The sequence below is a fragment of the Lytechinus variegatus genome, chromosome 1 (genome assembly GCF_018143015.1).
Source record: "Lytechinus variegatus isolate NC3 chromosome 1, Lvar_3.0, whole genome shotgun sequence".
Lineage (NCBI taxonomy): Eukaryota > Metazoa > Echinodermata > Echinoidea > Temnopleuroida > Toxopneustidae > Lytechinus > Lytechinus variegatus.
The window spans coordinates 49,178,269-49,202,313 of NC_054740.1; the positions used below are offsets into that span (position 1 = coordinate 49,178,269).

The 24,045-nt window shown below is 35.2% G+C and overlaps 1 protein-coding gene across 5 annotated transcripts in view; it reads left to right on the forward strand.

Annotated features, from left to right (window-relative positions):
- LOC121415536 (sperm-associated antigen 1-like) overlaps nucleotides 1-14,589 on the forward strand; it is a 72,967-nt gene extending 58,378 nt beyond the window's left edge. For 4 of the 5 annotated variants that reach the window (XM_041608780.1, XM_041608771.1, XM_041608789.1 and 1 more), the window contains exons 18-23: nucleotides 995-1,108; nucleotides 1,450-1,596; nucleotides 9,139-9,321; nucleotides 9,634-9,742; nucleotides 11,694-11,861; nucleotides 13,913-14,589. In XM_041608780.1, the coding sequence (XP_041464714.1) occupies nucleotides 995-1,108; nucleotides 1,450-1,596; nucleotides 9,139-9,321; nucleotides 9,634-9,742; nucleotides 11,694-11,861; nucleotides 13,913-14,001 (810 nt within the window). In that variant the 3' untranslated portion in view covers nucleotides 14,002-14,589. Of the gene's footprint in view, nucleotides 1-994; nucleotides 1,109-1,449; nucleotides 1,597-9,138; nucleotides 9,322-9,631; nucleotides 9,743-11,693; nucleotides 11,862-13,912 lie in introns of those variants that run through there. The other variant, XM_041608806.1, reaches the window with a different exon arrangement.
- The last annotated feature ends 9,456 nt before the right edge of the window (nucleotides 14,590-24,045 follow it).

The window sequence follows — 24,045 nt, forward strand, 5'->3', positions numbered from 1 at the left end:
AGAACCAAGGATTCCATGTAAGTTACCATTAAGTTAACATAATGGTAAATTTTTATGCACGGGGCCCAGAATATCTACAGTGTAAATGCCATGATGTGGGGTTAATTACCTTTCTCCGCCCCCTGAATTAGCATATTTGACAAAACATGTCCTCAGTTTCTGAGACAAAATATATCTTCAATTTCTGAGGCATCTAATTCTAAACCTAAGAGCTCATTTCTACATGTATAACACTATATACATGCCTTGTCATGGTGGCCAATGCATTTATGCAGTGCAGTATGTACAGTACATTGTATACTGTATAGCCCCTATGGATAATTAACATTTTTTTTATTTAAGATATATTTCACAAATATCCGTAAAACCCATAGTAGAGGAATAAAAGCGATATAGCTCTATGAAGCTGCTTGCTATTGTTGACCTCGTACCATCTAATATCCAAGAACCCCAGAACGATAAAATCTACTTATTGGCTGAAAAAAGGCTATAAAAATTGAAAAATTTAGGTATAATTACCTTTTAACTCTACAAATAATGGTTTAAAAGTACTAATTATAGGAAAACAAATTGCCTGCCCCCAAATACATATGAATAGACACCAAAACCAAAGAAAAAGACCACCAAATAAAGAAGTTGTGGCCAAAACTGTGATTTTGGGTGGTTTTGGCGGCCATTTTGGATTTTGGCCCGGCACACTTTTTTCTCGGACCCGAGACAAAAAATATTGTCATTTCATGTTGAGATACATTACAAGGAATAAAAAAAAAACTGTTCCAATATTGAAATTACAAAAAAGTATTTTTGACCCATGTATAGCCCACTCCTACTAGAAGATAAGCTGATAAAAAAATGAAACCTGTGCTATTAAAAATTTGTGTCACAATTGGTTATCCATTCTTAAACCACATGATTAGATCAAGAGATTAAATTAAACTTTGTATAAATTGAGAATGCAGTCTCTAATCTACTTTTAATACATGTTTATTTGTAGACGTTGGGTAGTTTCCAGGAGAGTGTAAAAGACTTGATGGACTTGCTCAAAATAGAACCCGCTAATCCGTCTGCCAAGAAGGAACTGGAATTGGTGAAAGATGCCTGGAGGAAGGTGAGTAAGGGATAATTGATTTAAAGTCAAACCTATACCCAAGAGACCTTCTAGAGAAGGGCGACAAAGTCAAGCTGTGGAAATAATACTACGGAGCAGATTGTCTATTAGCCATTAAGATGATAATCACTGTACATGGGCATAGCCACTTTGTTCTGTTTGCAACTTAGTTACTTTGAAGCAAAATTGCATTGGAGTATCAGTCGAAATCAAACAAAACTACATGAAAGGGAAAGAAACAGAACTGTTTGTTAGCCTATCTCTAACCAAATATATCTCCTTGAATCCTCAGAAAAGTATAATATTGCATATTTTCTTCTGTTTACCTTGAATTCCCATAGGATTTGAGAGATAAACAGAACAAGGCTGCTCAGGAGAGCAAAGAGAATGATGGAAGGACTGGTGTAGAAAATGGAGTTGATATGAAAAAGAAATCTGGCAAGAGGATGCAGATTGAGGAAGTGACCGAGAGCAGTGATGAAGAGCAGGTAAGTCAGGCTTTTCTCACCATGTCAGTCATCCAGGTTGAATCCTATCTTTGCCGATCTGCGCAATATTTTTGCCAGGTAAAATTTTGTGACTGCTTTAGCTCACTTTTTACTTGGGCATCTTTTGATACCAAATTTGCGACTCCCGGGTATGCATTTTTTAGATTATGCAACAACAAAAACAACCAAATATTGCTCAAAACGTGATTTTTTTGTACAAAATCAATGCAAATTGTGTTTTCAACCAAAAATCATAAGTGTATGATTATTTTTAGTTTTCCTCATCTAAATGTATTTATCAGAAACTCAAATTTGTAGGTATGATAATCCCCAGCTGGTATCAGAATTTATTAACTGTGAAGAAACCACCAGGATTCTCTCAGCTATTTCTTATCTTTCCTCCCACCATTGTAAATGGGTCAGATGAAATTGCTTTAAGCACAAGCAATAGCTAGCCAAGCAATGGAGCATGCTTCAGCAATTGCTATATTGTCTCGCCCACCAGAGGTGAAGGCGAGACTTAGGGATCCAAATGTCGTCCGTCCGTCACAAACCTTATGACACATAACTCGGCAACCGTAAGTCGCTTTTCACCCAAACTTGGGTGGTAGATGTGCTTAGGGGACCTGCATGTTAGGATGCAGTTGGAGGTCACATGGTAAGGTCAAAGGTCATTTTAATGTCATCGTTAAAATTTACATGCAAGGCTCTCTTATGACACAACTCTGAAACCGTGAGTCACTTTCAACCAAACTGGGATGGTAGATGTATTTACGCGACCTACATGTCATGCTGCAATCGCAGGTCACATGGTAAGGTCAAAGGTCATTTTCAAGTCAACATTAATGTTTTTGTAAAGACTCTTATGGCACAGAATTCTGCAACCGTAAATCACTTTTCAACCATGGTAGATGTACTAAGGGGAACTTCATGTTATTGCTTTGGGAGGTCACATTATTTATTTAGTGCTGCAAGTCAGGCCGCATGTTCGGGTTTGGTTGGGTTTTAATATAAATGCTGCAATAATTTACTAACATTTAAAATAAAGGATGGCTGACCCTTAGACAAGCACTTTAAAGATATGTCGCTTATTTATAATAGATTTTGTTTCTAAAAGGAATGGTTACAAAAATTGTTGCATAACTTTATTTTATTTATTTCAATCTTTAAACATAAATAAGAGTCATTTCTACTTTCATTTTTAAATTGAATAAAAAAAAACAAAGAATAAAGTATTGATAGCGAGAGAATGAGGACAGAAACAGAATTACAAAGAACAGAATATTTTTTTTCATGATTATTTCTTGTAGACATGATCATAATCGATTACAATGTCACTGCAAAACGCAGCTTCTCTGATTGGAAAGTGTTGATCGGGAATATCGAAACAGTAGACAAACAACCTCCACTCAACTGTTATGATACTGGTAAAATTCACATTCCATAGAATATGAAATGTTTTAGATTAGAAAGTCCATATTTTCTGAAAAATGGTTATATCTGGTCAATCAATTAGTTTAAAAAGAAAATTTCAGTCCATTCTTGGTCCTGAAAGATCACCGCTACGTGACTTCAAACATATTTCCAACAAGAAAATGAGTACATGGGACTGTACTGTGTATTTTAGTGTTGTGAAATCACTAGGCGTTGATCTTCAGAACCAAGATTGAAGACGGAACTGATCATTTATCACTTCATTTTCAGTAAGATTAAACCCCTTTTTGAAAATATTGACAAGGGAAAAACATTTCAAATTCGGAATATGAATTTTACCAGTATTATAGCAACTGACATCAGGGGTGGTATTCTGAAAACGTTCTTATCTTTGTTCTTATCTTTTATCTTATCTCACTGAGATAAGAAGACGCTAAAATCATTGCAAATTGGTATTCTGAAAATCTTCTCAACGCGTTCTTATCTCTGTAAGGACTGCCCCCTTCTTATCTCCAACACGCCCATTTTTAAGATTTTACCAATCAAAATGCGCTTTATATTGGCAGTTTCACCAACATGAAGCGTTTCTTATGTGAAGAGAATATCCAGGCGCTACGCGTACACTGTTTCTGGCGCATTGCGCGAAATTTTATACGACATTTTATACGCAATGACTGATTTTATTATTTCGAGACGTCCACATGCACAAAATAAAGAAAAAAAGTAAATAAAGAAGGTACGAATAAAGAATAATATATGAAGAAAGAAAGTAAGTATGTATTAAAGTAAGAAGACAGAAAACGGTCAGAATGAAGCAGAAAAAAAGATGAAAGGAACAAAGCAGAAAATAATGAAAAAAATACAGAGTAAACGAAAGAAAGCAAGCAAAAAGAACTTGAAAATTAAAAAAAGAAAGAAAAATAGAATGAATAAAAGAAAGAAAGGGAAGAAAGAAATAGAACAATTATCAATGATAAAGTGAAGGAACAAAAATGAAGAAACAAAGAAAGAAAAGAAAGAAACTAAAAGGAACACACACACACACAAATAAGAAAAAGGTCAAACTAAAAAGATGAAATAAAGTAACAAGGAACCGAAAAAGGAAAAAGCCTGAAAAAATGAATGAAAGAAAGTTAGAAAGAAAAAAAGGAATAAAATTGTAATAAGTGAAGGAAGAGAAAAAAGGAAAATTAAACAAAGAAATAAAGATGAAAGAGAAAAAAATGAAAGGAAAATTAACGCAGACATGAAGACTACAAAAAGATAAAAGAAAGAAAGGTAAACTCAAAGAAAGAAAGAAAGAAAGAAAGAGAGAAAAAAAACAAAAAGGGAAAATTAAAAGTTGAGAAAAGAAAACGAAAAAAAATCATTGGAAAGAACAAAAAAGTTTATAAAAGAAAGACAGAGTGAAGAAAAAGGAAAGTAAAGAAAAAGAGTAAATAAAGAATGAACGAAAAAAGAATGGGCGAAATAAAGAAAAAAAGTAAGAAAGACACAAAAGTGTCAGAAAGCAGAAATAAAAAAGAAATAAGAAAGGAAAATTAAGAACTATTAAAGAGAAGGAAGAGAAAAGGGGGAAAAGCAGAAATAAAGACTCAGTAAAGAAAAAAAAAGATAAAACAAAAAGAGAAAATAAAAAAGGAAGAAAGATGAAGTAAAAATGAAACAAAGCAAAATGAAAATAAAAAAAGATTCGAACAGAACAAAAGAAAATATGTAAATGAAGAATGAAAGAAAAGAAGAAAGACAGATAGAAAGGAAGAAAGACAGACAGAAAGGCCAGAAAAAAAGAAAAACAAAGAAGGGATAGAAAAAAGAGACGGCCAAATAAAGGGTGAACGAAAGAAATGGTGGGAGGAATACATGTGGGTACTTGTTACTACTTGTGGCCATCGATTTTGAGCAAGAAAAAACGTGGACATCGTGAGATGTGATAACCCTCTAGCTATCTATAATATCGTGAAAGATAAGAAAGAAAAAAGATAAGAACGTTTTCAGAATACCACTTATCTGGATTTTGTTCTTATCTTTTTAGTGGTAAATTTACGCGCTCAGCATAGGATGGAAAGCAAGATAAGAAAAAGATAAGAACAAAAGATAAGAAAAAGATAAGAACGTTTTCAGAATACCAATATGAGATCATGACGTAGATAAGAACAAAATTAAGATAAGAACGTTTTCAGAATACCGCCCCAGGTTGTTTGGACTTCCTGTTTCAACTTTCCTTATCAACCAGTTGCAGAACACGATCAGGGAACATGCGTTGATTTGGTTTGAATTTTTATCTTTTCTGTTTTTTCTCCTCATTCCTTCATCTCTTATTTATTTATCTTTTATATTAATATGGAAATTACAGAAGGTGAAATATATTCCAATCACGATCGATTACAGCAATACGTAATTCAACTACACTTTTTCACAGAGTTTAGCTTAAAATGTCCGCACAGTTTATGAAGAAAAAAATAAATTCATGTTTATAAAAAATTGGGAATGATTAAAAATAAATCAAAGACGAGGCCGAAGCTGTCATACTTTGTCATTTACGAGGAATGAATTTGTGTCTTGTCCTTTTTCTTTATTAAGTACAAAACAAATAGGTCCGATTGCGATCACGATCGATTACGGCAATAGGTAATTCAACCACACTTTTATACCGAGATTAGCTTCAAATGTCCCCTCGTTTTATGAAGAAAAAATATATTCATGTTAATAAAATATTCTTAAGTTGATAACAGTTCAATTGAAGATGAGATGGTAGCTTAAATTGTGGATTGTAAAAATATTTTGTTTGGAATTCTTATTGTGCACAATCGCTAACCAATAATTTTTATTTTTAATTTTACATTAAAATCTATGCTTTTCAAAATATATGTTAATATTGATATGCAAATTTTTTTTTACTGAACCACCAAACCAGGCCTTTGTGTTCGGTTTGGTCCGGTTCGGAAGTGCCAAGTTCGGAGAACTGCCGTTCGGTCCGGCAGTTCAGCTGCAGCACTAGGTCACATGGTATGGTCAAAGTTCATTCCAAGGATAACATTTAAATGACAAAGGTTATTCCATCCCAATCATTTCACCATGAAGATTCAATAAAATTCTGTTCCGTGCCTTCGCAAAACACAATATTTCTGGTTATTTTCATAAGTGGATGAGTCACAAAATTGCTTATGCCTTGTTTCATATGTATAAACCTTTGCTAGTGCTTGAGCCCTTTTCTTGCCTTCAGAAAGCAATTGCTAGTGGTTTGAACAAGTGCGATATCATGCTGGTGCGAACATGACTCACAGAAAAGGCAGACTTGAACGCTAAGTTGTGGCAGTGCAAATTTCTGCTTTTTTCCCGACATGGTATCAAATAACTTGTTTCTTTTTGATAAATTTGAAAAAGTACATGTAGGCTATGGTACAGCTTGGGGTTCTCTCAGATGCCTAAATATGATTAAAATACGGGAAGGCCCTGATCTAGCAAACGCTCAAGCTGCTCTGACAAAGCGTTAAAAAACCCAAGCAAGTGCTTAAACGCACAAACGAAATGATCACTTTATGCATACGCTTATTTAGCAATAGCTTAGTTGTCAGCGAAACGCTAGCAGTCAGTTAGCAATTGCTTGAGCTTTCTATCAAAAATGTATGCTTGCTCATTTTTTGTCTCAACTGCAGAGCAGTGTGAGCCTAATAGGCGCTGCTTTTCTGACGGCGGTGACAACATCAAATCTTAACCAAAGGTTAAGTTTTTGAAATTTCATATGAACTTTGACCAAGTTGTGGGTATTTGTTGAATTACCATCATAACTTCAAAAATTTATGGATCTGATTAATAAAACTCAAACGTAAGAGTAATCAAGTATCACTGAACATCCTGTGTGACTTTTAGGTTACATGACGAAGGTCAAAGGTCATTTAAGGTCAATGAACTTTGACCATGTTGGGGATATTTGTTGAATTACCATCATAACTCTGAAATTGTATTGTTCTTGTTCATCAAATTTGGACACAAGAGTAATCAAGTATCACTGAAAATCTCGTGTGAGTTTCAGGTCACATGACCAAAGTCAAAGGTCATTTAAGGTCAATGAACTTTGGCCATGTTGGAGGAAATTGTATGGATTTGGCCGCGTCCGCCGCCGCCGCAGAGATTTCCTTGTGAGCGCTCTATCAGCTGCATTTCTTGTCCGATCAACTTCAAATTTGGTATGAAGGTCAAGTACGGTATAGCAAAGCCGCCTATTGATTTTGGTGTGGGCGGAGGTCACATGTCAAGGTCAAAGGTCATTTTCAGGTCAATGTTAAAGTTTACTTGCAGGACTCTTTTATGACACCTAACTCTGCAACCGTAAATCACTTTTCAACCAAATTTGTATGGTAGATGGAATTGGGTTACTTGCATGTCATGCTGCAGTCAGAGGTGACATGGTAAGGTCAAAGTTCATTTTCAAGTCAACGTTAAAGGTTACATGCAAAACTCTCTTATGACACCTAACTCTGCAACCGTAAGTCACTTTTCAACCAAACTTGGATAGTAGATGGATTTGGGGTACCTCCATGTTATGCTGCAGTTGGAGGTCACATGGTAAGTTCAAAGGTTTTTAGGTCAACGTGAAAGTTTTCATGCAAGACTCTTATGACACCTAACTCCGCAACTGTAAGTCACTTTTCAACCAAACTTGGATAGTAGATGGACTTGGGGGACCTGCATGTTATGCTGCAGTCATAGGTCACACTGTTAGGTCAAAGGTCATTTTCAGGTTAACGTTGAAGTTCACATGCAAGACTCTCTTTCTCCGCAACCATAAGTCACTTTTCAACCACACTTGGATGGTAGATGGGCTTGGGGGACCTGCATGCTAGGGTCATTGTCGCCATAATAGTTGTATTTATTTGTCAAATTTCTGTGTGACCTCTATATATCGCATAACGTAAAACCCCCCTTTGGACAAAGACCGCAGTTCAGTTTGCAAACTGCGGTGTTATACCCCATTTTCCATTTGGATCTCTTAAAAATCATTTTTAAGCCCTTATCAACCGCGCTTGGCCAAGTAATCCACGGGTAATCGGCGCTGTGTCAATTTTACCCCCACAGGCCACTATATGAGCATTGAGCAAAGGACGAAAAGATAAACAACAGCTGTGCTATTACGTAAGACTTTTCTGCCTGTAGTAGGACCTTCGGAATGAAATTATTGTATTCCATATTTAATCATGTTTTCAAAGGCATATTGTATTCAGTTTAGTCCATTTTCAATTTCGAACGAAGAAAATCGACCTCGAAATAAGGAAAGTAAGCGAATAAGAATGACGGCATGCTTACAGGGACCGCACTCAGCACTGCGCATGCATCCCATCGTGTGTGGCCCCCGCTGTGACTGTATATGCCGGGCTGTTGTGTTATCTTCGGACCAACGTCAAGAAACAGGTGTTTTGATACTTAAATTGCTTGCTTGAGGCAGTTACGGTTTGTCGTACTTGGAGAAGAAAATTGATGAGAAGGGGGACTGGGGTATAGTGTTGTCAAATGGGAGTGTTTCGTCATGGCAAGGATGGATGACGCGGTGGGATACATGTGCTCGGCTGCGCTCTAGTTATAAAATTGCTGTCATATTTTTTTCAAAGTTTATGGATAGAGTTTATGAAATGTGGCATAGGGGTAAACATGTATCACTGACAAGTCTTTGGTCACATGATCAAGGTCAAATATCATTTAGGGTCAGTAAACGTATTGTATCATTATATGAATGGTGTTTTTGTGAATAATTCCTTTATAGTAGTTTTCAAAGTTAGCATTGCTGCTATTTTGAATCGCGTGATACAAGTAAGACTACCAGAGGCGCTCCACTTGTTGTGCATACAAATCAAGCAAAAGCCTAGCAAAAGCAATTGCTACTTTTTATGCATCTGACCCAATGTTAAACAGCTTCACCTTTCATAAGAGTAGGGACTTATCCTGATGAAGGAGGTAAAATCAAGTTACTGTTCATTTCATGTCATTGAATAATATTTGTAAACAATATCATGATAACTAACAGAAAATTTGTAATGTATAGTGTAAATTCTTTTAGAACAAGTGAGACATTTGTTTTACGAAAATAACATCAATCCTTTATCTATGCAGGATCCAGTTTCTAGGAAAAGTAATGTACCCTCTTCACCTAAAGAAACCTCTTTGCCAGCAGCTGAGAAGGGAGTTATAGATACAGGGAAAATGGAAAAAAGGAAGAAACTGCAGTCTGCTACCACAGAAGGTAGTGGAACAAAGTCTTCAAATGTTGCAAATGGTTTACCAGCTCAAAAAAAGGTAAATAAAGAAGCTAAATGCAGTTTTAGGTCCTAAATAGGTTCCATGATAATTGCTCTGCTGTGAAATCCACACAATTTCAGCCCTGGACTTAACATTATACCTTAACTTAAACCTAACATAAAACCCTTTTGCAACCTTAACCCTTTATTTGAGACCAAATTGAACCTGGAGCAATTGTCACAGGAGCAAGTGTTGTGTGAGCAAATGTAGTGTCACCAAAAGAAGTATGATTGACCTATGAACTTTTGATTGTCACATACTGCTCTATAATATCCTGTACAAATGTGAAATCCTCCTTATTTCTTGCAGATGACTGCCTATGAGTTCATGCAAGAGTGGATATCATTGAAGAGGAGAAAGAATCTTGAGGCACATGCTAAGCTCTTGAAACAGGTGCAGCCCAATGATATTCCGAAAGGTAGGAAATCAATAAGAAAAAAAAGATGCAACTCCCTTTCATCTTTGAGCCCTTGTCGCATAAATGCTGTCAATTAATACTGCTTATGAGTTTGTTCCTTTATTTAGATTTTCTGCTTCAGAGCTAATATTGACAGATGCTGAAAGCAGTTTTCAAACTTGGATATGTTCAATTTCTTGAAATCTAACACCATATTCAAGTATCGTAAGCTGGCAATATGTTACGGTCTGTTTGGATGTTATCAGAAACAACGACAAAAGGGCCACATGTTCCCATCAATCATTCAACGCTTAGCTCAGGAATCCCTTGTAGAAACCCAAATATGATGGGGGGGAGGGCTGTTTCATGAATCTGTACATATGTTACGCATGACTAAACCCACAACTGGAGGGTGTTTCATTAAGCTGTTCGTAAAGTTACGCAAAACTGGAGTGTGATGCCAAGTGCTAAGTGAGCTACATAGGGAAAGTATGGCACAAGATAGGTCATCAGTCATGCATGAAATCTTGCATAACTTTACAAACAGCTTTATGAAACACCCACCAGGGGCCCGTAACACAAAACTTAGCAATGATCGAAGAACATTTTTCTACGATTGATTCCATTGACTACCTCGCACAATCAGTCGTGAAAATCAAGCGTATGATCAATCGCTAACCTTTGTGTTACGGGTCCCAGGTGACCCTTTCTTGTGCTTAATGATACAGTTGTGCTCAAAAGTGAGTGAAACTCTCCACCAAATGAACTCCTTGATGAGTCTTGAATGTAGACAACAACACTACAATGTTCGGCAACCCCAGAGAAACAAACTATATTGAATGTAGTATTTTGTCACCTGACTTCACAATTAAGTATCTAAAACATGGCAGAGCTTTATAACTTAAAGTATGTTCAATTTCTGGTGGGGTTCACGAATTTTTGAACACCACTCTATATCCGATGCAGATTTAGCACTTAAGCGAAAGTGGGTGTTACATACAGCTGTTCGAAAGTTCTGAGCAAATTTGAGAACGACTGGTGATCCCTTCTTAGAAATGATGTACAACAAATTTTTGTTGCTAATTTAGCACCAATGAAACGGTCACTTGTAAAAGTCGCTTTAACCACTTGACTGCATAGCACGTAATATTTCGTGCTGGGCGAGTGTACGATCTGTGCAGGGCATGTAATATTACGTGCTTGATCAATCTTCTGTTTGATAGACGTCTGTTTGAGGCGTCAGCACTGCGCTGTTAATACCCCGACGATGAAAACAGCTCATGTATATCAAATTTCAGACTATGGTCACCAGATGGTGCTATTCCACAAAAGTTATCAAAACTTTTGCAGTGATTTATAAATGTTTTTTATTAAATTTTCCATAATGATAGTGTATGGTGCCCAGTTCAAAATGGCGACTCGCAGTGGAGAAGTGAATCGGAAGGATTTTGATTAAATTTTAGACGATAGGAGTAATGAATTTAGTGAAAGATCTGTGTCAGAAGGGGAGAATGATTTGTTTGTATGGATATTGGAAATAGTGATGAGGAAAGTGATGTGATTATTTACAATTTTTCCTCCAAGTTGCTGTCGGTTGTAGTCCCAAATAGATCTAAGGTGTTAGTCCTATTCAGTAGCACCAGGGGGGTCAGTGTGCATTGCACCCTATAGAAGTCAAGTGGTTAACTTTAAGAACAGCTTTTTGGAACACCACCCTGGTTTTATAATATCAATAGGTGTTGTGATTTCAGTTAATCATGATTCATCAATTTCAGCTGTGGTTACGATCTTAAACTGAGTCTAACCCAATTCCAACAAAATGGCCACCCAAATATGCGTATTTATATTGTATGTAGGACTTTAATTTCTGTGATTAATGACTTAAGTAGCAAATGAGTATTTGTCTAGTAATTTACACATTTTTAAAGACCATTCCTCAATAGCACTGTGCTTCCCTCTCGATGTATTTTAGTTATGAGCAACAAACTTGATGGGGACATGTTGGCTAAGATCTTAAGTGCATCAGCCAATCACCTAGTTGAAGAAGATCCTGCCTTCACCTACCAACTTCTCAACAAGCTACGATGTGTAGATCGCTTCAAGACCATCGCCATGTTCCTGACCAAAATGGACAAAGACAGTAAGACACATCCCCTATCTCTCTCTCTCTCTCTCCCTTTCACTCAGTCACTATACAGTTTGTTATGATACTGCAACAAAAGACGATGAAAATTTTATTTTAAATTTGATCTCCTTTTTTTTATTACAGGAATCGATCAATCATACACTAAAACAAAACAAACAATAATGATCTCACATCTCTTGAAGAGTTAGATGTGCAATCCAAAGTTATGAATAATTAATAAAACTTAATAGATTCAAGTTCACAATGATGATTGAAGCAAGATGAATAACAAGAGTCACTGTAATGAGTTGAAATGTCTGTGAAGATGGTGTTGATGATAATTAACAATCAATCAATTGCAGTAATCCATGGATTGAAAAGCAGATGGATGAACTCGAGATTAACTGCAAACAGTACATTGATGGCATGCAATTAATTCCACAGAAGTTAAATGTTGTATTCCAGTTGGAAATAAACTATGCTCTGACATAAAGTCTGGTGTGAAACTCAGTTCTGATCTGATGTGATGAAGAAACTGCCAGCTTATATACAGATAAATTTCCACTATTCTGGGAGCTTTTAGTATTGTCTTTAAAACGAACATTCTCCCAATTTCTAGAGCAGTTCAATTTTAGAAGACTCTTGAATGACCTCCGTGAAATTGACAATGTACACAACAGAGCTAATCCTATTGTCCATTTCCATTTCCACTAGGAGTATATTGTGTAGCAGTCTCTATTGTGGATCTTTGTACATTTCAGAAATAGCAAAAATTACTCATTAAATAGGCATGCCTAAGAAAACTTTACTGAGACATTGTGGAATATTCTTAATCATTATATGCTATGAATATCCTTAAAGAGGTAATAACTAAATAAATGAATATAATTCCCCTAACAAGTTCATTGCTTAAAAAATGCAATTTTTCATCATGATGGATTATTGATAATTTTTTTTTCATTTTTATGATAAATCCCTCTTAATTTGATAACAATAATTGACAAGAACAACATTTTCCATTTACAATGTTCCATGAGGAAATGTTTTATGTTGTAGAGCAATGTGATTTCTATTATTAGAGCAAAATTTTAGATTTTGAATATTTTCATATGGTAAAATACCTAAGGAATTGTTTGTTTTTCATCATTTATTTAACTATGCCGTTATGTATATATTTTATGTAATGCTTCTATCAAGCTTTTACATCTGTTTTTTTAGCTTGTTAATTCCATGAAGGCTTAGCCTTCAGGGAATCAGATGATAATGCAATGATTTTCTTGTGCAAATGAAAGATTCATCTATACAGGGATGTTTTAAATAAGGGTGTGTTCAATATTGATTTTCAAATTTAAATAGCAACATGAATCATGATTAAAAACGCAATTGCAGAACACAAAAACAATTAGGAATGCACTGTTCAAGGTAGCAAAATATAAAGCTGATTATACCTCAACTGTCTTTAAATTTCCTGCTCTTGTAGTTGACCCTTCCCACAAAAAAAAATCAATTCTGGTACCTGTTTGTGTAGGCTTTCACTGTGAAAGCAAATTTAAAGATGTTTCAAAACTTAATCATGTTAAGTGTTGCATTTTGTTGCATGAGCCATGTTAAAGGTTGTAAAATCTGAATGCATTTCCAACGCAACTTTTTCAGGGTTTAGATCTTTCACGATTGGAAAAGGGGGACAGTGATCACACCCTTTGTTTTTCAATATATACATTTTTATAATTGGGTTTTCAATCATGATGAATGTTGCTGTTCAAATTTGAAATATGAAAGCTCAACAGCACATTTATTCCTGTAAAATGTGCAGTTGAGCTCTTGTAAGAAGGAAATATTGTCACATCCAGATATTTCCATGCCCTCATGGTTTACTTTTCAACAAAAAGCTCTCTGTATTCTAGTTAATAAAAAAGTTGCAATTTACTTTCATTCCTGGGCTGGAGGGAAAAAAAATGTTGATAATTTTATAAAATTGCCAAGTTACAAGCATTGGAGACGTACCAGGTTCACCCGCTAAATCTTCTCTTTTTTGTTTCTTTTTTTTTATTCTTGAATCATTCCAGATATGCAGAGATGCATCAACATGATATCAAAGTCAGAGATATGCAAGGAAGATGACCTTAAGAAGCTCAAGAAAGCCTATCAGATATAAGACAAAATGTAATATGCCCCTAGAGTGGAATTACTAGATGTTTTCTTTCATTTTTTTTTACCTTCTGTTTCTTTTTCCCAGTGTAGATCATGTTTCTTGCAAAGTTCAACCTGTAGTTTCTAACACTGTAAAGATTTGTTACCCTTTATGTTTAGTCGTACTCTATTATTGAAGTTTATGTTTTGACTAAAAAGTCATAAGGGATATATTATATGGTTAGAGGTACTGGTCCACCAAATATTTCTTTGCAATCTTGATTGGAGAGAGGAGATAAGGTATCGGGACAAAGCAAAGGCTTTCAATCACAAAATTACAATGACCATTCAGGATCAAAAGATCGTATGTTTTTATCACTAAAAGGTACTAGCATCATCATTTTTCATTTGACAGAATTATTAGGACTGCCAAAAAATTTGCCCTTGATATATGAGAAGTTGCCTTTCGATGCTATTGCTGTTCTAATATTGATCAGTTTGCTTCGAACGCATAACTTCATTTGAAAAATAATTAAGATTCAAATGCAACTTTGTAGTGGAGATCAATACATTTATTACTGTAACTAAGTCAACTGTCTGACAACCGTATTCTCACATAACTAGCATAGATCACGCTATAACATCAGATCAACTGGCAATCGTTTTTGGGGGGGGCCTGTTGCCAAATACCGATTAGGCCTACCTTTTGAAAGATGTGATGACAAGCGAGTCTTAAGGGTATAACTGAGTAATCATGAAATTAGATATGTTAATTGCATTGAATTAAAAATACCGGTATATCATGCCGCTTAGGCTCAGATGACCCTGTTTCGCTCATCAGCAGATTGAACATACTAATTGGACCAGTTCACCACCTCTTCCAGTAAGAATAAGCCAATTCGGAGTTCTATTCTGCGCATGATCTGAAGAAGGTTATTTGTACTAAAGTGACATGGTCGTTTAACCCTAAAAAGACTGGGGGGGGGGCTGATTCAGCCCCCCCCTCGACATTTTTCGCGATAAATCCGCAGCGCAAATTTTTTTGACCACGTGGCTCACTGACTTTTTACCTTCAAGTCTTGCGCAACTTTTGAGACCAAAATTGTGACCCCCGGGTACACGGTTCCAAAATTATGCAACATTTCGTAAGTGCATGCAGACCCAAAATTACTCAAAAACGTGAATTTGTGTACAAATCCAATGCAAATAGTGTTCTTAGCCAAAATTCATAAATGTATCATTATTTTTCCTTTTACTGCTTAAAATCAATTATTTTTATATTTTTTATGGTCAAAATAAAGTCCCCGACAATTTCCATTGAAAAAACAATAAAAAACAAAAAGTCGAAAAACAAAGAAATACATAAGAAATTTAGAAAACAATAGAATACATAAGAAAATAAATGTGATTTTGATTTTTTTTTTAAATCAATTTGATCAGATGCCTATCTAGAGTATGTGAAACAAAAATTAGCATTTCAGGGGCATTATTTTATTAATTAGAGCAAACTTATGATTTTACGCATAAATTAGCATAATTAATGAGACATGAGATTTTTTGCAGAATTTGATGTTATAGTTTTGTAGATAATGCCATGGGTAACGCGTGTGCCAATTTTCGTCGCGATCGCGCAATCGACAGCCGAGATCATAAGGGGGGGCTGAATCAGCCCCCCCCAGTCTTCTTAGGCGTCGAAATAGCCCAGTCTATTTAGGGACATGGTCGTTTAACATCTAATGAGATAAGCACCAACTTTGATGTCTTGATTATTCATATATTCTTTTGAATTGAGTTTTTCATTAGATCCACACAAAAAAAAACAATACATGTACGTCCATTAGCGACTGGTATTTCACAGTTTGCCAAGTACATTGATCTAACACCATGCTAATGCATTCATAGCAGAAATGCAACAAATACCTTCCTAGAATATTCATTGTGTGCTATTGTCACCTGGTCTATGCAATTACCTATATAATATCTTGCTTTAAAATCTGCCTATCATAATGAAAGAAAAGAAGGGTCATTTGACCAAAATTGCCCATGAGGTAACTCTGAACTGTCTATTTTCCCTCTTGTATGTATTACATGTATGTGTTATTTCATTAGTTTTTTTGCAGTTTTTATTTGTCACAAAAACAATCAAAATATACAAAACATATTGTTGCACTTAAAACAGAACATTGATACAAACTGTGTAAGTACATCAAAAATATCCTTAATAAATTGTTCTGTACTCAGAATAATTCAAACTTGTACCCCAGTCCTGCTGACAGGACGACCCATTATCTGAAACGAAAAGGGGGAAGGTATTACCCGTCGGTCCACGGTTGTCCTGGCAGCATCGCCGAGGTATAGCGTAACCCCCAGATATGACATATTCATGTATTTATATGACAGAACTTATGACATTAAAAAACACCACTACAACATGAACAGAAGATAAAACAAACTCACAAAAAGATGATTTTAAAAAAATACTAATTTACAGTGGTTATTATTTATGCAATGGAAAAATATTTGTTTTGCGTTTTACATTGTTTGTTGAGTTTGTTTTTCTTTTTTTGCAATTATTTCCTCAGTGTCTTTAAAAGATAAAAGATAATAGTTAAATTGTTTCAAACTAGGGAGAGCCTCTTGGTATTTGCATCGCAAAATTAATTGTTTACCAAGTTAAGTTAGAAAATTAAATGCTAAGGGGGATTTACTTAATTGCTCTAATAATCCAAATGAAATAGTTTCACATGAATTGAAATAATTAGGATTAAAATCAGTCACTCTCATTCCAAAAGGATGCTATTTTAGGGCATGCAAAAAACAAATGATCCAATGTCTCGGGTGTTGCATTGTAGTCAGGTCCAGATTTGAAAAAAGTAGACTGCCTTAGGCAAATCGTGTTAATGCTGAATTGAGAAGTGTTTTACCATAATTTGAGGGAGCTGAGTCCAAATTTGCTGTTTGCCAACCTTGATTTTGATGTTAAAATCCTCAAATTGGCAAAAACAAAATGGCCGCCATTCTACCCCATTTTTACTCTATTCTGACCCCCAAAACTTGTAACAAAAATGTTTGTGAACGGTTTTTGGTACTATTTGATCTCAAAAATAACATACTAAAAATCCGTATCTGGGAAAGTGGTTATTTTCAAGATGGCGTCTAAGATGGCCGCCATGAACTGAAAATTAAAATAACTGGCACTTTATCTACCCTAGACACCTTTTTCGGTGCATACATGTGTTCAATGGTGGAGGGCGAAAAAGGAAAGAGTGAACATAAGCACTCCAGGGTACCTGAAAATCCAAGATTGCGTAAAAATGGCTGCCATGGCCTAAAAATTCATAATTCGTCTTTTACATATTTTATTGTCTTTTATTTGGGTTGTTGTATTCATTGGTGATTTCAAGGGTCAAGAAGTAAACCGGGACAAGTTACAAGGACAGTCAACAGTCCACTATGTCCAAAAATCCAAGATGGCTTTTAAAAAATGGAGTCTAAAATAGCTGTTGTTATCTAAAAACCCCCAAACCCGACATAGTTTGTTTAATACCTGCCTTGGGCATATGATAGTGGTGTCTAACCCATGGTTTAATGGGTCAAGAAATACGTTAGGACAAGTAAAAAAGACAGTGAGTGGTCCTCCATGTCCAAAAATCCAGGATGGTTTGCAAAAATGGAGTATAAAATGTCTCTCGTTAATTACAAACCGACAAAGTTTGTTTAATGACCGCCTGGAGAATGTGATTTTTAGTATAACGCATGGTTTAAAGGGTCAAGTATTAGATTGGGAAAAGTTACAAGGACAGTTAGTGGTTCCATTATGTCCAAAAATCCATAATGGCTTCCAAAAATGGAGTCTATATAGGCCGTTCTCACCGAAAAACTGACATAGTTTGTTTAGTATCAGCCCGGGGTAATGATTTTGGTGTTTAACCCATGGTTTAAAGGGTCAAATAATAAATAAGGACAAGTGACAAGGACAGTCAGAGGTCCAGCATGTCCAAGAATCCAAAAAGGCTTCCAAAATTGGAGTCTAAAATGGCTATTGTTAACTAAAAACTGTCATAGTTTGTTTAATATCCGCCTGGGTATATGACTATGTTGTGTAACCCTTTGTTTAAATGGTCAAGTAATACATTAGGATAAGTTACAAGGGCAATCAATGGTCCTGTATGTCTAAAAATCCAAGATGGCTTCCAATTAAGGAGTCTAAAATGGATACTGATACTCAAAAATTGACATCTATTTAAAATCCACTAGGGAAATATGATATTGGTGTCTACACTATAGTTTAAAGGGTTGAATAATACTTTTGGATTAGTTACAATGGTATGAAGCAGTCAGTTTTGCCTATTATTTAAAGTTGGCTTTCAAAGTGAGTCTTAAATTACTTCCATCAGCTAAACATAGTCATAATTAGGTGAACAAAATTTTCACTACATGTATTGTGGTTTGAAGGCTGAAATAATAATTGGAACAAATAAAAAAGATGGTCAGTTTTCTTTTCGTCGTAAAAAGTCCAAAGCGACTTCTAAAATTGCGTGAAAATGACTGCTGTCCCCTAATCATTAAACCATAGGATAGTCCTGAGCACAAAAATGACGTGTCTTGAAATACTTATCAGTGAATTATGGAAATTTTGAGGTGAAAGTCTACCTCATTTTTTAAAGTTTGTTTTTGGATGTTTATTCATTGTTGCACCACTACCTAATTATGTCACTAATTCTTGAAAAACATATTTTCATGAGTCTTAGAAACAGAGACACCAAAATAGTGGCACTAGATGAGATATGAAGTATTGTCATTTTTGTAACAATGGTAGCCAATTTGAATGTAATTTTTGGAGCGTTCTTCAATTTTTTGATAAAATGGACAAAAGTGGTTCCCTGTAATCTGTCTTCACCTACATGTATATCATATGACCCACTTGAGAAAGGCACAAAAATGTTCTTACATTGTAGGTAGATAGTATATGAACTATGCAGCCAGATTTTAAAGAAATAGCCTATTTTTTAAGCCATCATTATTTTTTTTTTGGGGGGGGGGCAAAACTGCACCACTGATAAATCTTGAAATTTTTCCAATGTAATTTTTCCCTTTGGAATCATGATTTTTTTATATGTTTTATTTTGTTATCGGTAGACCCCAAAGTTATTTCTACCAGGAGGATATTATATGAATTTGGACCATTTCAAAGTTACAACGTCCATTATAGACGCCATTTCGGAAGGTAATCTTTAATTCTCTGACATATTCACTATCTTGTAAACATGTCCTGATTCATTATTTGCCTTGAAAGCTTTTTTGATGATTTTGAGGATTTACTTTATTTTTGGAGTTGATAGTACAACGACTGCCGTTGTGGACGCTATGTTGGATTTCCCGGTAACATTGACGTTTTGTAACTATAACCTGTGTCAATAGACGTTGTTTAATCCTAACATGCCTAAGTTTCATGAAATAAGACATCTAAACCCTAAAGTTATAAAATTTCAAAAACTTAACCTCGGTTAAGATTTGATGTTGACTTCGCCGCCGCCGTCGGAAAAGCGACGTCCATATCTTGATTCTGCTATGCAGGCGAGGAAAAAATGGCGGACATTATCGACTGACTCACCTAGATATCCAATGTGAATATGCCAGCATTGCACCCAAATTATCAAATATTTCGCCATATTATTTATCAAATCAGCAGCTGTGAATCATGGCAGCCATCTTGGAATTAAAGATGGCTGACGAATCAATCGGACACATTATGTTTGCAACCCTGGGTATCAAAAATAACGCATAGATCCCAATTTTTTAAATACTATCACCCATAAAAATTGTTTAATAAGGGAAACTGCATTAAAAATGCCGCCATTTTGTTTTTTGCCGATTTGAGGATGAAAACGTCGGAATCAAGTTTGGCAAACAGCATTTTTGGGTTCAGCACCCCTGAATTACCTTAAAACAATTGATAAATCAGCATTAACACAAAATGCCTAAAGCACTTTTTCTGAGCACGTTTTTTTAACACAAAAATCTGGACCTGACTATTGCAAAAAGAACATAGTGTATTGTTTTTCTTTCTGTTTTTGTGAGCCATTCATTTGTAGGTATTAAGTTATTTAAAATTTTATAGTGTGTGATTCGAAGTCTGGTGTCAATGGTGATTCGTAATGGAAGAGTGAACAATTTGGAAGTCAGTTGTTTATCAATGTCGTAAAGTTGATTTAAACAAGTAAACATCTTGGAGGTTTGGGGGTTATTTGATTATTGCAATTGATATTGCAGCATTTCTAGTTCAGCAAAAGACACTGATTATTCTGTTGTTTTCCTATTCATTTTCAACAAATTGTCAAGTTTGAGTTTTTATTTTCTTAGTGTGTTCAAAGAGTATATGACTAATAAAGCACTACATTTGGAAAATGTTAAAAGTAAGTAATAGTACATGTAGCTAAATCTTTCTGAGTGTAATGCAAGTACTTGACTTATTGTCAAGTGCTATGAAAATTACATGGTTTGGTCAGAAGAAAAATAATGAAAAGAATACTGTGGTAAATGGTGAATATGAGTTAAGTTTTCATTGGATTAAAGGTTTGATATTGATTTCCCTTTTGATTTTTGTCTCACCTGCGAAGCAGAGTGAGACTATAGGCGCCGCTTTTCCGGCGACGGCGGCGGCGTCAACATCAAAATCTTAACCTGAGGTTAAGTTTTTGAAATGACGTCATAACTTAGAAAGTATATGGACCTAGTTCATGAAACTTGGCCATAAGGTTAATCAAGTATTACTGAACATCCTATTAGAGTTTCATGTCACATGACCAAGGTCAAAGGTCATTTAGGGTCAATGAACTTAGACCATGTTGGAGGAATCAACATCGAAATCTTAACCTGAGGTTAAGTTTTTGAAATGTCATCATAACTTAGAAAATATGTGGACCTAGTTCATGAAACTTGGACATAAGGTTAACCAAGTATCACTGAACATCCTGCATGAGTTTCACGTCACATGACCAAGGTCAAAGGTCATTTAGGGTCAATGAACTTTGGCCGAATTGGGGATATCTGTTGAATTCCCATCATAACTTTGAAAGTTAATGGATCTGATTCATGAAACTTAGACATAATAGTAATCAAGCATCACTGAACATTTTGTGCAAGTTTCAGGTCTCATGATTAAGGTCAAAGGTCATTTAGGGTCAATGAACTTTGGCCGAATCGGGGGTATCTGTTGAATTACCATCATAACTTTGAAAGTTTATTGGTCTAGTTCATTAAACTTGGACATTAGAGTAATCAAGTATCACTGAACATCCTGTGCGCGTTTCAGGTCACATGACCAAGGTCAAAGGTCAATGAACTTTGGCCGAATTGGGTGTATCTGTTGAATTACCATCATAACTGAAAGTTTATGGATCTGATTCATGAAACTTGTACATAAGAGTAATCAAGTATCACTGAACATCCTGTTCGAGTTTCAGGTCACATGATCAAGGTTAAAGGTCATGTAAGGTCAATGAACTTTGGCCATGTTGGGTTTTTTTTTGGAATAACCATCATATCTCTGTAAGTTTATTGGTCTAGTTCATAAAAAGTGGACATAAGAGTAACCATGTATCACTGAACATCTTGTGCGAGTTAGAGTAGTATTCAAAGTCAGCACTGCTGCTATATTTAACTGCGTGATGCAGGTGAGACGGCCAGAGGCATTCCACTTGTTTAAGATTAATTTCCCCTTAGTGTACTTGTATACTTAATGATAATAATGATAATAGGCATTTATATATCTATCTAGAAATATTCTATTAATATTATTATTATTACAGTGGCAGCTTGAGCTGCATTCCAGTGATCATGCATTCAAGGAATTAATCCTGCTGGGTACCCATTCACCTGGGTTGAGTGCAGCACAATGTAGGTAAATTTCTTGCTGAATGAAAACATGCCATGGCTGGGATTTGAACCCATGTCCCCCTGATTGAAAGATGAGAGTCAAAACCACTAGACCACAATGCCCAGAAACAAGTGCAAACAAGTACAGGTTCAAATAATATTTACATCTTTTAAAAGCATACTGGATTTATGTATGAATAAGCATTATAGAACAAAATGATTTTATAAAAATCAACCATTTGATCATGTACTTACTAAAAACATTAAAAAGTTGCACAAAATGCCAATTTGGATATGATCATTATGATAGTGGTCATGTACCTTGTAGGTGGAAGTCTTACTAACTCCACCTTCCTCCACACACATAAAAAAAATTTAACCGGATTAAGGGCAATTCTGTTTGAGATGGGAAATAGAATTGTTTACTTTCACTTTCTTTTGTCGTTCATGGAGAGAGTTGTAAAGAAAAATATCCACCATAAAGGAATTTTTGATGTATGACTAAGCCCTACACCTTGGCAACATGACCCCCTAAAAATATCTGAAATATTTTGACTGAGCAATCCCTCCCCAGTTTACTTTGTGTAGTCACATTTTCTCTTTTAAATGCAGTAAACTTACTTTCTTTTTAAAGTTAAGTAAATTTGTTAGCAATTTGATTTACCCCAATGAAGAAATCCATTCGTCTGTAGTTACTGTGTAACCATGCACATAGTTAATATCTATAATCTTCTTTAATAGTACACACTGTATTGGACAATTTTAATTTCAAATAAAATATTCTTGAATTGTATGTTGAAAAAATACATTCTCTTTCTTTCTCTCTCACTTCTTTCATATGTTGTTTAACAGAGGTCATATGATAGGATAGCATTGATGTAATCAACAAGATTTTTGTTACTTTTTGAGGAAATAATGAAACCTTCTTCCACTTCTTAATGTTACATGAGGTTGTTTGTGCATTATACAATAATTCAAGGAGTTGCCTTTTTGCAAATACATGTATTTGAACGATAATGACTTAAAATGATGATGTGATTACAAGTGTATCCCAGTTTGGGATCTTAATCCAATAAAGAGCTATTCATCAGAATTTAATTTGCCTTTTCTGAGTTTCTTGTAGTTTGAATTCAAGTGTACCCTCATAGGTTTTGAAATTTTCAGGTTACATGATATATAACTTATGTTGGAATGCCCTGAATATTAGAAGAAAGTATATATTTGATTATATAACATAGCAGTAAGCTAATGATTATTTTACTTACTTGTTTCCATATAGCCAATATCGTGCCTGTTACGATTGAATTAAAAATGCAATGAGTTGATATATGCATTTTGATATCTTTTACTACTAAAAACAAAAGGTTGGAAAAGCATCAAAATATATATGAAACTGATAAAACAAGTACATATGAATTGATTTGTATATCGTAACCTTTTCACAATCGATTGTTGAGGTCATCACAAAGTGGCTCAATTTGTGATTTTACGTTACCAATGGACCGAGTTTATGAAACTTAGACATCATGACCAAGTTTAAAGATAATTTAGGCTCAATGAACTATGGCCATGATGAGGGATATTTGTTGAATTGCCATCATAACTTTGAGAGTCTAAGGATCTAGTCATGAAACTTGGAAAAGAGTTATCGACTATCACTGAACATCACGTATGAATTTCAGGTCACATGACCAAGATGAAAGTTCATTTAGAGTCAATGAACTTTGATTATAATGCTGGAAACTTAACGAAACTTAGCAAAATCTTAACCAAGATTAAACTTTTTGAAATGTAAACAGTTTGAAAGTATATAATAATAATAATATAGGGTATTTATATTGCGCACATATCCACCTTGTTAGGTGCTCAAGGTGCTCCTATATTACCCGGCTAAGCTAGGCGTTCATAGCGCACACAGCTTTTTAAGGAATTCCGACCGGTACCCATTTAACTCACCTGGGTTGAGTGCAGCACATTGTGGATCAGTTTCTTGCTGAAGGAATTACGCCATGGCTTGGATTTGAACCCACGACCGAAGACTAATCCACTGGGCCACAACGCTCCATTGGATATGGATCTAGTGCATGAAACTTGGACATAAGAGCAATCATTAAGTATCAGAGAATATCCTGCATGATTTTCAGGTTACATGACCAAAGTCAAAAGTCATTTAACCCTAAAAAGACTGGGG